Consider the following 14,483-nt stretch of genomic DNA (forward strand, 5'->3'; position numbering starts at 1 on the left):
TTTTGATATTGTTTTGAGCGTTCCGAAGGTTGTAACAAGTTTGAATGATGTTTTAGAATTGGTTGGCATGTTTGGTTGAGGACCCGGGGGCCTCGGGTGTGTTTTGGATGCTCAATGGGTCATTTTTGGACTTAGAGAATTGCAGAAAATTGCAGCAAGTCTCCAGTTCTTGTTTTCTTCTTCGCATTCGCGAGTGGGGTCTCGCGTTCGCAAAGAGGATCTGGGACTGGTGGAAATTTAACGCTTCACATTTTCAAAGGTGTTCCCGCGTTCGCGAGGCTGTGAGGTCTTATACCTACGCGTTCGCGAAGATGGTCCCGCGTTCGCATAGGAAGGGAGGATGGTCACCGCGTTCGCGACAGGGACATCGCATTCGTGATGAAGGAAAACTGGACCAAGCGAAGTTGTGCTTCGTGAACACGAGGGTCCTTCCGCGTTCGCGAAGAAGGATTTATCTGGGCAGAATAAAAAATTTCAAAGTCGAGGGTTTAGCCATTTTTATCAAAACTAGAGCTTGGGAGCTCGGATTTGAGCTAGGTTTTGAGGGATTTTCAGAGATTTCGATATGGTAATGATTCCTAACTCCTTTTTGCCTATAACCCATTAATCTAAACATGAATTCATCATCTAATTTCGGATTTGGGGTGAGAAATTGAGGAAAATTTGGAAAGTTCTTAGACTTAAATTTTGAGTTTTGATTGGGGATTCGATATCGGATTTGGATAATTTTGGTATGGTTAGACTCGTGAGTGAATGAGGTTTCATAATCCGTAACCTTTACCCGATTCCGAGACGTGGGCATGGGGCATTTTGGTCATTTTTCCTAATTTCGCGTATTAGCTTAGAATTAATTAGTGGAATCAGTTACTTGAAGTTATATTTACATTATGTAATTGATTTGAATAGATTTGGGCCATTTGGAGTCGAGTACTCATGGCAAGAGCGTGGTTTCGGGTTGATTTTGAGCCGGTTCGAGGTAAGTGGCTTGCCTAACCTTGTGTGGGGGAACTCCCCTTAGGATTTGGTATTGTTGATATTTGAAATGACTTGTACGTGAGGTAACGAGTGCGTACTTGTGCTAATTGTTGAAAATCCTGTTCTCATTAAGTAACTTTAATTGTGTTTCCTTTCCTGTTTATACTACTTGCAATTTAAACATGTTGTAAGCTTAGGGAAGCATGTCTAATTGACTTAATTGCTTTACTTGCTCAAACTGTCTTATTTAGATTATGTGCAGCATGCTAGGTTAGAAATACCTATTTTACCTTGGTATAAAATTTGAATTTAATTGAGTATTTTTCATGTTGTTGTTGTTGTGTGTTTACTTTAGGACTACGGGACGGTATCCCGGAAGATCCCCCTGCCTGTTTACTTTGGGACTATGGATTTGTATTCCGGGAGATCCTCTGGCTATATATTGATTTGCACTGTAATGCGGGATACCGAGAGATCCCCAGCACGTATATTGAGGATACTAAGAGATCCTTGGGATACCGAGAGATCCCCAGCACACATATTGAGGATACTAAGAGATCCTCGGAATACTGAGAGATCTCCGGTTGTTATCTCTGTGTTGAGTTGTATTCCTTTTGTGATTATTTTGTCTCTATTATAGTTGTTGTTATTCTTATTATCATATGTTACTTCATACTGTTAGCATTTAATTTTATTGTCGTATTCTATATTGTTTTGCCTCGTTTTTCAGCTATAATCAGTAGGGCCCTGACCTTCCTCATCACTACTCGACCGAGGTTAGGCTTGGCACTTACTGAGTACCGTTGTGGTGTACTCATTCCCTTTCTGTGCATGTTTTTTATGTGCAGATCTAGGTACTTCGACTCAGTCCTACTACCTTTGAGGCGAGGCGATTCTCTAGAGACTTCGAGGTATGTCTTCCGCGTTTGCAGACCGAGGAGTCACTTTCCATTCTCTCTCATAGTATTAGCCCTTCTGTATTTACTTTTGTTTAGACATTCTGGAGTTAGACACTTGTAGTTATTCAACAGCTTGTAATTTCATGAGAATCTGGGTTTTGGGAAGTTGTTCAGTTTTTGAGATCTTGTATTAGTATATGCCGAGAGGCATCTTAAACATATCTATAATTTCTTATCTTCATATTTTATCAGTTTTTTCGCATTTTGTTTCTTTTTTCGCAATTGTTAGGCTTACTTAGTCGTAGAGACTAGGTGTCCTCACGACAGTTCACGGAGGGCGAACTTAGGTCGTGACAATAGCACGGGCCATCACCATCTAGTAGTAATAACATACATTGGATATACTTTTTTTTGGTTAAGTACTAAATATACACCTACATTTAATAACCTTAGATACTTTAATGCATAGAGTACCAATATTTTCTATAAAGATGGTGTTCGCACCAGCTAGCGTACACCTCGAATCTTTAACTCAATACCTGCTACTTCCCACTAGCAAGACAACAACAACAACAACAACAACAACAACAACAACAACAGTAATTTCAGTGTATTCTCACAAGTGGATCTAGGGAGGGTAGCGTGTACGCAGGACTTACCACTACTTATTGAAGGTACAGAGGTTGTATCTAATAGACTCTCAGCTCATAAAAGGTGAGAAAGAAGAAGAATAAAAGAAAGAACAGGAAGAGAGAAGAAAAAGAGGAATAAAAGAATAAGTAGTACTAAATAGTACTCCCTCCGTTTCAATATAGATGAGGTAGTTTGACTCGGCATGGAGTTTAAGAAGAAAAAAAAGACTTTAGAAACTTGTGGTCTTAAAAGCTTAAGGGGTAAAAACTTTGTGAGGTCATGACATTTGTGTGGTTATAAAAGCTTCTCATTAAGGGTAAAATGGGTAAAATGAAGAATTTAAAATTGAATTATTTTCAATTGTAGAAATGTGTAATTCTTTTTTAAACGGACTAATACGGAAAATGTGTGATCTTAATTGAAACAAAGAGAGTAACAAGGAAATACGATAAGTTAAGCGAACTAAAGAACATGACGTAATATAGATCTAAGAATATGAAGGTACATGAGTGCTACTGATACTGATAGGTACGAATGGGGGGAAACTATCAACTGCCTACTAGCAAGTCATATAGGAATATCAAATTAATTAGTAAACTCTAATTATGCGGTTGAAACCACATGATTTATTTTTTTGGTTTCCCACCTGCATTCCAGTACCCACTTTCGGTCCGGACTTATGCTTGCTTCCAATCTTATTTGCCAAAGGTTCAATATAAATAAAAAGAGAGGTAGTTTCATTGAATAAAATTCAGAAGTGAGACTTGGTTGTCGCATGCCACCTGCACCATAAACTTATGACCTAACAAATAATAGACCAAAATGGGGGAAGATAATAGCCAAGGGCTAAAAGGAACGTAGGGAGAAGAACATTACTAGTATCTTAGAAAACACTTAAAGGAGCCCAGTAAGTTGAATTGGTATATGCTTCACAATAATTGATCTCACAAATTTTACCATTTTGTACACGTCTAAGCATTACACCAAAAATTCTGCATATTCAGTTGTCCTGCTTCTGCATTTGTTCTTAGGCAAAATAATGTTAACCACGTCGAAAACAAAAGGTTATTGTTGCCACCTTATGAGAAAAATGGTTCATTTGGACAGCTCAGGCGGTCTAAAATCTTCCAACTTATTGCTGGAGGCGCTGCAGATATCTCTCAAGGCTGATTCTCCCTTCTCTGATCTTATAAGGTTAAATGTACTTTCGACAACTTCATATCCCAATCCAGTTTGCAGAAGATGACCAGGCTCCTCACCAGCATGTCGTATAAGACGTCCTGTTTCTTCCAGAGAGATCACATTTTCACTAATTAATCTACCTAAAATATGACCAAGAAATGTAGCTGCTTTTGGAGCATCAGTAACTTCATCCTCCAAAGTAGCTAAAACTGATTCAAACCTGCTTAAAGAAAACCAATTATAAGCAAAGACTCGGATTGAATTACAAAAGAAATTGGCTGCTTACCCCTCAATGAGCTGTCTGATATCTGGTACCACCTTGGACTTCGTAAGACTAATAAGAAGTCGAGCAAGAAGATCTCTATCCCTTTCTTTCCTCTGAAATGAGTCATTTACCCATATCGATAACATCATTGGAAGGAAGCTTGGTGAGTTCAACTCTCTAATGCGTAGAACAACTTCATCCTCATCAACTGCACTGGAACCAGAAAATCACACGCATTATAGCTGTAAAGTGAAATATAGGAAGAGCAGGATTCTTGAGATTACTTGAATGAATATTAAGAAGAGAAAATAGATAGGAAGCTTATCATTTTTCTTTTCCTTCAAATTAAAAGTGGGAAATCCCTGAAAGGATCTTCTTTCATGTAGTCAAACAGAATGAAGGAAGCATGGCAAATACATTATGTAAATGTAGTTAATGGTTTTCTTCGCTACAAGTTTCCTTAACAAAGTTGGTTGAATGTGAAGCTACAATTATAGGAGTTCTTTTCCTTACTAGAATAACTTTCACGTTACAGATCTGTCCAAACAAATACTCCATCTCATTAATTACACTGAGGCGGAAAGTCTATAAAAGTAACCATATTTCAAAAACTTCGTAATTAATTAGCAGGTCTTATATGCACCATTTTCTTCAGATGGTTCTTTTACATTCTTGCTAAGATGCAGACTCTGAAAAAAGTCCTCAAGTTATAATCTTTATTTACATTTTATGATCAGTAATTCACTTGTTACGTGTTCGAGCTACGTACAATAGACCTTTGTGGTCCGGCCCTTTCCCTGACCCCGCGCATAGTGGGAGTTTTTTTTTTTTTTTTTTCATAGTGGGAGCTTAATGCACCGGGCTGCCTTTTTTTTTTTTTACAATTTATGATCAGTAATTCACTTGTCACGTATAGTTTTCAACACTGTTTCTGTTATGGATTCATCGTAAAAGAAAGGATTAGCAATTAGGTTATAGACAAATCTAACAATAGAAGAGAGAAAATCTACCTGTAAAATTCTCGAATAGCTGCAATCGACATTTCTCTAAGACATTCTTCGGACCATATCATTCCTGGTGAATTTGACACAGCAGACGGTCTATGCGAATGGGCTGCAGCTGGTGGTTCCGCAGATCTCCCTGAAGGATTTATATTTGTTACTTCTCTTTCTGCATAATGTTCGTGCTCATGTTGATTTGGTCGAGCATAAGCAATAGGCTTCAAAACTGTCCCAGGAGCATATTTGGATGTCGATTCTTGTCTTGGGTTGTATGGTGACCACCCGGATGTTGGATTCCGCCCACCTGAACCAGCAGCCGGTCTTCTGGATTCTCCAAAACCAGCATGTACATCTGCCACAGGACCACCAGAATGCATTGGTGGGCCCCTGAAAGACGTTGCCCTTCCGGGGCTTCCCCGCGGACCAAGGCTCATTGTTTTATCATCAACAGGTCGCTGTGGCAAGGCAGCTGATGATGTCCTACTCTCATGTGGATGTCTAGATTCTGACCTGAAATCTTGGTTTCCAAATCCGCGATTTTGTGATGTCATTCCACGAAATGGAGTCATTTGAGGAGCTGGAGGAGAAAACATGGATGGCCGAGGACCTAAATCTGCGGGCTGCCCTCTTCTAGAAGAAGAAACAGTGCTTGGACCACGAGTGGACCGGGTGACCTGAGCTCGACGTTCTTGAACAGCATCCCTTCGCACTTCCTCTATCTTTTTGGGGCCTTCTACTTTTCTTCTTTGCTGCCACTTATTTTTTCTCAAATCAATAATATCCATCAACATAAACCTCACCCTAGAAGACAAATCTGTATTATTAGCCATTGTCGTCATCATGTCAAAATAGGCATCCATGTAATCCTTCGCCTTGGAGTGGTCGATCATATCTCCTATAGTGCTCATAAGTTTGCAGAGAGCCTCAATATCTTCTTCATCTGGAGTCTGGTACTGCCCCAGCAATTTCTGGATGCACTCATGCATTATCCTCTCTGTAAGCATCTTCTTCTTGTATAATTCTCCAATCAATCTTATGTTCCCTAACATCCTTCTTCGCGCTTGTAACCTCTTCTCCTCTCTCTTCCCCTCTGACAGCTTCACCTCTCCGTACTCTTCCATACTGTCGGCTTCTGCCTCTTCTCTTTCACCTCTCTCGAACTCCTCCTGGCATTTATCAAGGAGCAGTCTCTTAAAGGTTATTTTCTGATCGTCCTCCACAAAATCAGGAAGTTCCCCAGCTAGATGAGAACAGAAATTTGCGTACATCTCACAAAATGTTGGTTCCATTAGAGCTTTGTCAAATATCTGTGAAATCACACCAGCAAGAGTGTTAGCACTGTCAATATTAACTTCCTTTACTTGCTCAAACAGCTTCTCAAAATTTTGTGGAGTTAGCTTGTTGAGGATAGCTTTTAGCTGTCGTCGTTTTGCCTCTTCCTCATCAGTCACTTTACGTATCTCATATTTCTTGTCAGCTTTGTGCATAACTTGCAGCGGAGAGTAAGGAGAAGGCATTAATCCTTTTCGGGAGCCAGAAACCCGCTGCCAACAGTTGGCATCGGACCGAATATGTTGTACTCCTCCATGAGAGGCCAATGGCAGCATTGCACCAGCAGGAAACACAGATACATACTGGCTAGGTGGCTGTCCTTGTAGATTCCTCATATTCTTGTGGTTTCCTCGACCTGAACGAGGACCATTAGCACTGCCCCCTTGGTTGATATCAATATATTGCTCATTGACCCACCTACTATCATCCGCCATTCCAGTAGGACGGTGCTCAGTCCAAGAAGAGCTACCTTGTCTGCTAGTATTGGTTTGACCAGGACAGGAATTCGGGTCATTCTTGTTAAAATCTACCCCTTTTGAAATGCTGGCATTAGGACTCAAAAGGGCCTCCACCATATGCCATGGAACTTCAAAATTAGCAGGAAGATCAGCAAAATGAGAAGAAAGGGTAAGAAGGAAACCTCTTGAGTATCTCATTTTGCCTGTAGTGGCACTTCCACCATTTGGATGCCTCAGCATATCATTAACAATTTTGTTGTTACCGGAATTTTCCAACTTTGGAGTTGACATAGCAGCATCTTCCCAGTTGTTAGGTTCACCTGTACTCTTTTTATCTTCATTTGCGGAAAAATCTTCTTCGTTGGAACTCGATGATATCTTCATTGCAGTGAGACTGGTGCAACTCTCAAGACTTTCTGAAGAAACAGAAGACTGTTGTTTCTCCTTGGGTCCCTTAAATGCCATATAAAGATCTAACGTGTCCCCAGCCGCATCAGCTTTCTGAAGAATTTCTCTCCTCTTTTTCTTTCCCCTGGAGTTTGTACTTTTCACCTTATTTGAAGGTTTATCCTTTGAACCTGATCCTTGAACGCGACGATATTCTATTTTTGTTTCCTCAGAGACTTTTCCCCTTGTTTTGGTATATGATGGAGATGATGGTGAAGTGGGAGTATGAGAATCCTCATGATGCTTTGCTCCAGATGCAGAAAGCAAAACATCTTTATTATTTGTTTTAGCAGCAGGTCTAGTTTCAGGAGATATAGATCCTAATTTATTATCTTCAGTTAAATATTTCGGTGAACCACACCCAGGCACCATAACATCAGAAATATTGTGACCTGATAAGGAGGCAGCAGAATGTGACAACTTATGAACCACATTGTTAGTTTCACAGCCACCCACACTCGATAGTTGATCTGATGCATTCCTACCATTTTCCGTTGCTAAATGTGAGTTTCTTTCAGTTTGTTCACTTGCTTTCGCTGTCATGGAGCTATAAGTATCCTCATTTTTTATGCCCAGAGAAGGCCGTTCAGATGGATTAGTTGTAAGTTGTCCTTGTCTAATGCCCTTACCAGCAATCACATTCCCCTCATCAGTTGTCAGGCTAGATTGTTCTGAAGCTTCATCTGCATTACGTTGTGATGCTCCAGAACAAATGGAAGCATCACCAAGCGTTTTTGATAGTGTTGAAGTTGCTTGGGTTTCTATAGTTTCAGCATTTTGACATTCTGAAATACGGTCTACTGAATTTGGTGGAGAAGGATTTGATATGTACGTGGGGTTTCCTGCCTGATTCAGAGAATGACAAAGTTATGAGAATGCTTAAGGCATTTTAAAAATAATCAGCAAAAGTAAACATACCTCTCGTTGTTGTTGAGGATGCAATTGGCTTTTATTGGGAGGGTTCTTCAACTCGGTCTCAATATAATTGACTCCTCGAACATGGTTAATATTTCTTTCTACAGATGTAGCACCACTAGAAGGAGGTTTATCAACAGAAACAAGTGATTTATCAGAGGGTGAAGCAAATGGTGTTGGCTTAGAGGCAGATTCTGACACCTCGACAGATGTTTCTGAGAGAATCTTTGGTTCCTCTTCATTAGAGCAAGCTCCCAAAGCTGGTTGCTGTGCTTTTTCTGTTTCCGTTGTCTTCTTGGCAATTGGAAATGAAGATGTCAAAAGCTCTCTTCCAACAGAACCAGGAGCTTGGTTAACGGCCACATGAACTGAAGCTGGAGACCACGCATACGTTTTAAAGTTGCAGACAAAAAATAATATCAATATTAAAAGCATAATCACCAACAAAAGTTAGTAATCTTGCCTACCTGGAGAGTTATACCCTAGTGCTGGAGCACAGGGAGCCACAAGGGAGTTTGTTATAGGAACCGAAGTAGGATTTTGTAAGAAAATAGGACTTGGCTGCACATGTGGAAAAAAGTTCATAGGACGAGATGGACCATAAAGCATAGGCTGTGATGGTAAGCCCCCAAGATGATGTATTGCCAAGCCAGATGAACCACCATCCAACTTCATGTCAACCTTATCATCTAGTCTCAACTCTTCTTTAGTGTCAGGATGAGTAATTTTAACAGATCGACGAGGATTAACATTCCTAACATGCTGACCAAACTGTGGTGAAATCCCAACTCCCGTGCTGCCAAACTGAGAGCTTAGCTGATGACCAAATTTGGGAGGGAAGTTCATCATCTGACCCTGCTGCATCACTCCCTGAAGCTGCATATGGTGAGGTTGGAGACCAGGGACAAATGGGGGATGCCTGATGTTGGGATTTCCAACTGGTAGTGGCATTGGCATCGGAAATGAAGAACAGGGCATTCCTTGATGAACCTGTGCTCCGGGCATTCCGAACTGCACAAGACCATGTGGCTGCATAAAAGGAGGATTGACTGGAACCCCAGGAAAAGGGAGAGAGGATAACTTCTGCATGTTACTGACAGGATGAGCAGGTGAAACATGAATGGGTAGATCCCTTCCAGGAAAATGTTGAGGATCAGGAGTTTTATTCGTCGGCTTCCCAATGTCCTCCCTCGGCTGTGGCTGATGTAAAGCAGAAGAAGGCAAAAGCTGCAGTGGCCTGAAAAGACTAGATCGTGCCTGCAAAACAGAATGTTGCTTTAAGGAGATGATTAACGTTCCACCGAAAATACAAATCAGAACATCACTTTGGCAATTGAAAAGCGCTAGAAAGTTGAAAAGCACCCATAATATTACTTCAAATGTTGTCCCTGAAACAAATAATGAAAAGACGATTCCTTTGCTTTAAACAAGCTCAAGTTTCAGTTACCAATAACAAAGACAGATAGACGATGCAATCTCTACAGCCAGCTCTATCTATCACTGTGGAGATACATGTCCAAATTCTGAGAACAGGTTTTTCAATCAGCCACATGCGGCATTGGAAGAGAAGCTTAATAGTGGCGCAAATGTATTACTTGAGTTAAACATTATCTTGATCTATTCCACTCAGAAATAACGCACTAAAATGTTAGATAATAACTATTGTGAGGAGGAGCTGTTCAAGTTTCTCCATGCAATTTTATATAATTTGAGTGAACTTTTAGTGCTTTTGGTTCATTCAAATAGTTAGCCAATTCCAACCTGATGTAGTATCTGCAGAGAAAACAAACCATAAAGAATTACTAGACAGCTTACACTACCTGATGGCGCTTCTGCTCATCCATGTTGGGCGGTGCTGAGCAGGTTCTTTGAGGAATCTAAAGTTAAGAGCAAAAATTTTAACAAGAAGTTAAATGTTATCCTTTTATTAAAGGATAACTTATCCTCTCGTAAAGCACATGGAATATATGAATGACATGTCATATATGGTACCTGCATCCCATTCACAAAACCTGGCGTAAAGCTTCCAAACTGGAGAGAGACTTTCTTAGAAGTGTCATCTGCATTGGAACACAAGTAAATGAAACAGCATTGGAAATCCTCAAAACCTTATCAATACAGAAAAAATAATGCAGATACATAAGCCGATTTATGGAGTGGGTATAATCATATATGTCCACTGTTCAATTCATTACCATCTTTACTGTGATTTCCACACACTTGAGCATCCAATTACCGACAGAAGCAGAATCCATCAAGAGAAAATTGCATTTGGAAATTCTTTAATGTCTAATTACTAAGGACATACATGACAGCAAGAATACCTTTCACGGGGGTCTTGGGAGCTGATTGATCCGAGTTTATAGATGCATGTTGAGAAGAAAGAGCACTAGAAACCATTTGGTTATCGTCGTGTCTGACTGTATCTGCTGGCTCAATAAATTTATCTGAAATTGGAGCAATTGAAGATCCTTAAAACTCATTGAACGCATGAAATAATGAGAACAAAAGGCATCGCATCACATCACATCACATCACATCACCTATTTATTTTTTCTATCAAATTATTGATATAAATGATGAGGGTCACACCAGATGAGAGGTAACTTGAGAAAATAAAGAAATGAAAACTAGTACTTACACAAATAAAAAGAGAGCACAAAAAGAACAAAAACGAGAAAAAAGTTATGCCTCTCTGATCATCACATTGAGCCCACAAAAGACGTAGCATGTTGGACGTGCTTAGTTTATGCATTCTTTATTCCATTACAAGTTCAATTTTCCCAGATAACTTTTTCTTGTAAACCAGCATTGATTTTTGCAATTTTTACGTACTGCAGGCTGCAAATCTCGTTTATTCTTGGATTTCTTTGAGATTATTCCCTTAAGCTTTAGTAGTATCACACCTTTGGTAATTTAGCTTCCAATTTCATAATTCATGCAATAGATCCATGTGCAGTTGCTACAAACAGATTCCAAAAATCTAGATTCTAGATCCTTTACCGTCTGCAGGACCAATGTAAGCTTCTGATCATCATTTTGCCCATTAACCTAGAGATACTCAGAAACAGTTTGGACTTCTATAAAATCAATGGTTTACCAGTATTTCTATGAAGAATCACTTTTACTAAGAATCACTTTTACTAACCCCTCCGGAATATGCAAAATGCTTTGAGCTGTTTTAGAGTTCTTAAAACTCCGCTAACATTAAGAGTGTCAAACATACGAAAAGTTAAGAAATCCAATATGCATGGAATTTTTTCATTGACGGAGGTGAAGGGAAACGGCTGTGAAATCTCAAGTGATACGAACAAACTAAGATCATTGCAGTAAACCATAATGCAATGCAGATAAGCTAGAAGGAATTTTGCTAATTGTCGACAAAAAAATCAATTAAGCAGCAAACCATTAAATCAAGGAATTTTCGGAAGGAATATGAACCAGATAAATAGTTAATGGTTAGAGGAAAATACAAAAACCTGATCCTGAGATTCTGGTTGGGGCATCATTTTGCAGATCAACAGACTCCTGATCAGCAATAGCATCGGTCACTTTCAGTGAACCAGTTTCTCCATCAGACTTCTTGAAACTAATATAAGAAATCATTATAAAAAGTCAACTTTTCTTCAACCAAAAAATTTCTCGATTAAATAAATTTGTCCATGAAGACACTAAGAAGTTGCATGCAAGTATGTCTAAAAATTCAGATGCATGTCGTGTGCAGTTGATGATTGCCCTGTAGGAAGCTCCTCAAAAGTGAAATAGCTCAATAAGATAAATAGATCAATAACTTTACGATAACAAAGTAACATTCTACTGAAGGAACTCAAACCAACTACAAAGCGCAGTTCAAACTAAACCACAATTAACTCATTTTTTCAATGTAGCAAAGTGTAACGGGACAATGAGGAGAATACTGGTAATTTAGGGGTTATGCTTTGCAGTGAATTATGAATTTGGATAAATAGGAAGCCCGATCACTTGCACAGGAAACTATCAAGCTTCCGATGCAAATCCACAAGCAAAATCAAACTTAACTGATATCCTACTTCATAGAACAGATTAAGCAGACATTTTCAGGACTAATATCTGTTTCTTCATCAAACTTAACTGATCTCCAACTTCCTAGAAGAGATTTAACAGACAACTCTATCTGATGGCTCAACAGATTTATCTGAAGTTGGAGCAACTGAAGATCCTGAAAACTCATCGAATGCATGAGCTAATTAACACTTCTTTGTTGTATTTCCTTTTCTTCCCAAGCAAATACTATCTAGGTTATTTCTTAACTCAGTCACATTTTTCTTGTACTAGTATTCGTTTATCACATTAGAAAATGCAAACCTTTGTTTATTTGACATACATGTATCAGAATGCATCAGCATTATGTATTCTAAGCACAAGTATACGCCTTAATCCAGAACTAGTTGAGGTCGATTACACGAATCCTCTATATCCATTCTGCTCTATTTCGGCTTGTTTTCATTCCACAAATACACATTCCCCGTGTCCCATTTTATGTGACATAAATATTATTTGAAGAGTCAAACAAGTTTTTCTTTGACCATGACTTTTCCATGAACATTTAGAATTATCAACTATTGTGATTATGTACTTCTTAAGTAATTCTCAAACGTATAAATTTTATTTCAAAAAACTTGAAAAATGTGGGTCCGAATCAGGGGCATAGCTACAGTATTAATAAACGGGTTCCTACAATCCCAGTATCTTTTGCTTAGACCTTGTATTTGTATTAGGAAATCCATTAAATATGTATAAAAATTTAATTACCAACACAGTAACTAAATCGCGCTATTAGTTTGATGGCAAGTTCAGAACCCATAAACTTCAAATTCTGGTTCCGCCTCTGGTCCGAATTCACACCGAAAATTAGGTACTTTGGCTTTCATACTCCGAACCCCACCACATAAAATGGGACAAAGGGAGTATAAGCCGGGGGAGAGTTACCCCTTCCGATATAACCTTTGTCCAAACTGTGTATTTATCTTAAAAATGTTATTGAATTATGTATAAATTATCGATTTAGAACCCAGTAACTTAAGAGAATTTGAATACCGAACCCATAAGATTCAAATCCTGGCCCCGCCTCTGAGTATAAGTAGTAAAAAAAACCATACCTTGGCGTGGTGGGAGAAGAAGATACAGAGGAATCGGGAGAAGGAGGAGGTAGAACAGAGCTACCGCCGCCTTTTCCAGAGGTGACCCTTTGGTACTGAGGCTGAGCTGATCCTGAACGTCCACTAAGTCTACTACTATTTCTCCTATAATTTGTCTGTGATTCACTTTTCTTCTGATCACCCCTACGCTGCATGTAACATATATTATATAGAAACCTTTTACTCCTCTCTCTGTATTTCTTCTTCAATCTGCAGATCACATGCACACTATAAAAAAAACAATTAATTGATCATGAACAGGAAAATAAATATAATGTACGTAAATGTAGAATCCATGTATTATTATGTACCTAGATTTTTCATGCGTTGAGAATGAAGAAATGTGAAAAAACAGATCAAGTCGGAATCTAAGGGAGTGTGTGTGTGTGTGTGTTTACTTGGTTATGGAAATGTTAATAAAACTCGAAAAGGGAAAAAGGAAGAACGAGAAATAGTGAAATGCTCTTTGTTCCTTTTCTTTTTATTTTGCCAGAAAATGTCTTTTTCTAGCTTGGAGAAGTGAATTTTAAGATTACATTAAAAATAAGTTTTATTTATTTTAGCAAAGAAGTTATTCATGATATGGAAAATGAAGTGCTTTCGCTCATGATTATTGATTTTTTGTTTCCTTTTCCTCTTCTTATTTATGTATTTATTAATATTTCTTCAAGAGAATGGATTTAATTTTTATTTCTGAGCTAATTATGTATATATAAGGTTTTAAAAAAAAAAAAGAGTAACTATATAGGCTATACATAAGGAGACTCTTTCAAAATCTATTTCCTAATTTTGGGATCAGATGACGGAGTTTCTTTTCAGATCAATCAAACAATAATTTGGCTTAATATTATTAATACTTTCTTAAATTATCACTTATCATCTCTATATCACAAGAGAATGTACATTTTATTTCCTTAATTTGGTCATTTCTGTAACCAAAAAGTTGTAAAAATTTTAAATCCTTAATTTGAGGAATCGTCTCTAACCTAAAACAAAAAAGATTTTGCCACTTTATTATTTCCCTTCTAATATCATCAAATTGCAAACTCCACTAACTGTGTAGTCAATGTGTAATTTTACATGTGAAAAATGCACGTTTTTGGCACTTCTCAGTAATTTGTAAGTTAAATGTTAAGTCATTATGATCACAGCCAAATAAAATATTCACTTAATTATTTTGAAAATAAATCTTGAAATTT

The 14,483-nt window shown here is 38.3% G+C and overlaps 1 protein-coding gene across 3 annotated transcripts; it reads right to left on the bottom strand.

Moving 5' to 3' along the window:
• Positions 1-3,419: 3,419 nt before the first annotated feature.
• On the bottom strand, positions 3,420-13,730 carry LOC107779583 (eukaryotic translation initiation factor 4G-like). 3 transcript variants are annotated; one of them, XM_075249205.1, is made up of 11 exons: positions 13,596-13,730; positions 13,246-13,512; positions 11,587-11,696; positions 10,432-10,554; positions 10,100-10,167; positions 9,928-9,984; positions 8,575-9,364; positions 8,111-8,481; positions 4,965-8,038; positions 3,976-4,167; positions 3,420-3,909 (listed from the first exon to the last, which is right to left on the bottom strand). In XM_075249205.1, exons 2-11 carry the CDS (start codon positions 13,437-13,439, stop codon positions 3,603-3,605), a joined length of 5,286 nt encoding a protein of 1,761 aa, XP_075105306.1. In that variant the 5' UTR covers positions 13,440-13,512; positions 13,596-13,730; the 3' UTR covers positions 3,420-3,602. The 3 variants fall into 3 exon arrangements, with proteins under 3 accessions (XP_075105306.1, XP_075105309.1, XP_075105312.1); XM_075249208.1 differs by having other exon boundaries at positions 13,246-13,494; positions 13,596-13,725; XM_075249211.1 differs by lacking the exon at positions 3,420-3,909 and having other exon boundaries at positions 4,030-4,162.
• Positions 13,731-14,483: the final 753 nt, after the last annotated feature.

Source organism: Nicotiana tabacum, chromosome 1, assembly GCF_000715075.1.
Source record: "Nicotiana tabacum cultivar K326 chromosome 1, ASM71507v2, whole genome shotgun sequence".
Taxonomy (NCBI): domain Eukaryota; kingdom Viridiplantae; phylum Streptophyta; class Magnoliopsida; order Solanales; family Solanaceae; genus Nicotiana; species Nicotiana tabacum.

Coding starts and splice junctions, on each gene's coding strand:
- LOC107779583 (XM_075249205.1), bottom strand. CDS start 13,439: ATGCAGCGTAGGGGTGATCAGAAGAAAAGTGAATCACAGACAAATTAT. Junction 8,482..8,574: donor ACTAGGGTATAACTCTCCAG/GTAGGCAAGATT, acceptor CGTGGTCTCCAG/CTTCAGTTCATGTGGCCGTT. Junction 3,910..3,975: donor ATCAGACAGCTCATTGAGGG/GTAAGCAGCCAA, acceptor TTCTTTAAGCAG/GTTTGAATCAGTTTTAGCTA.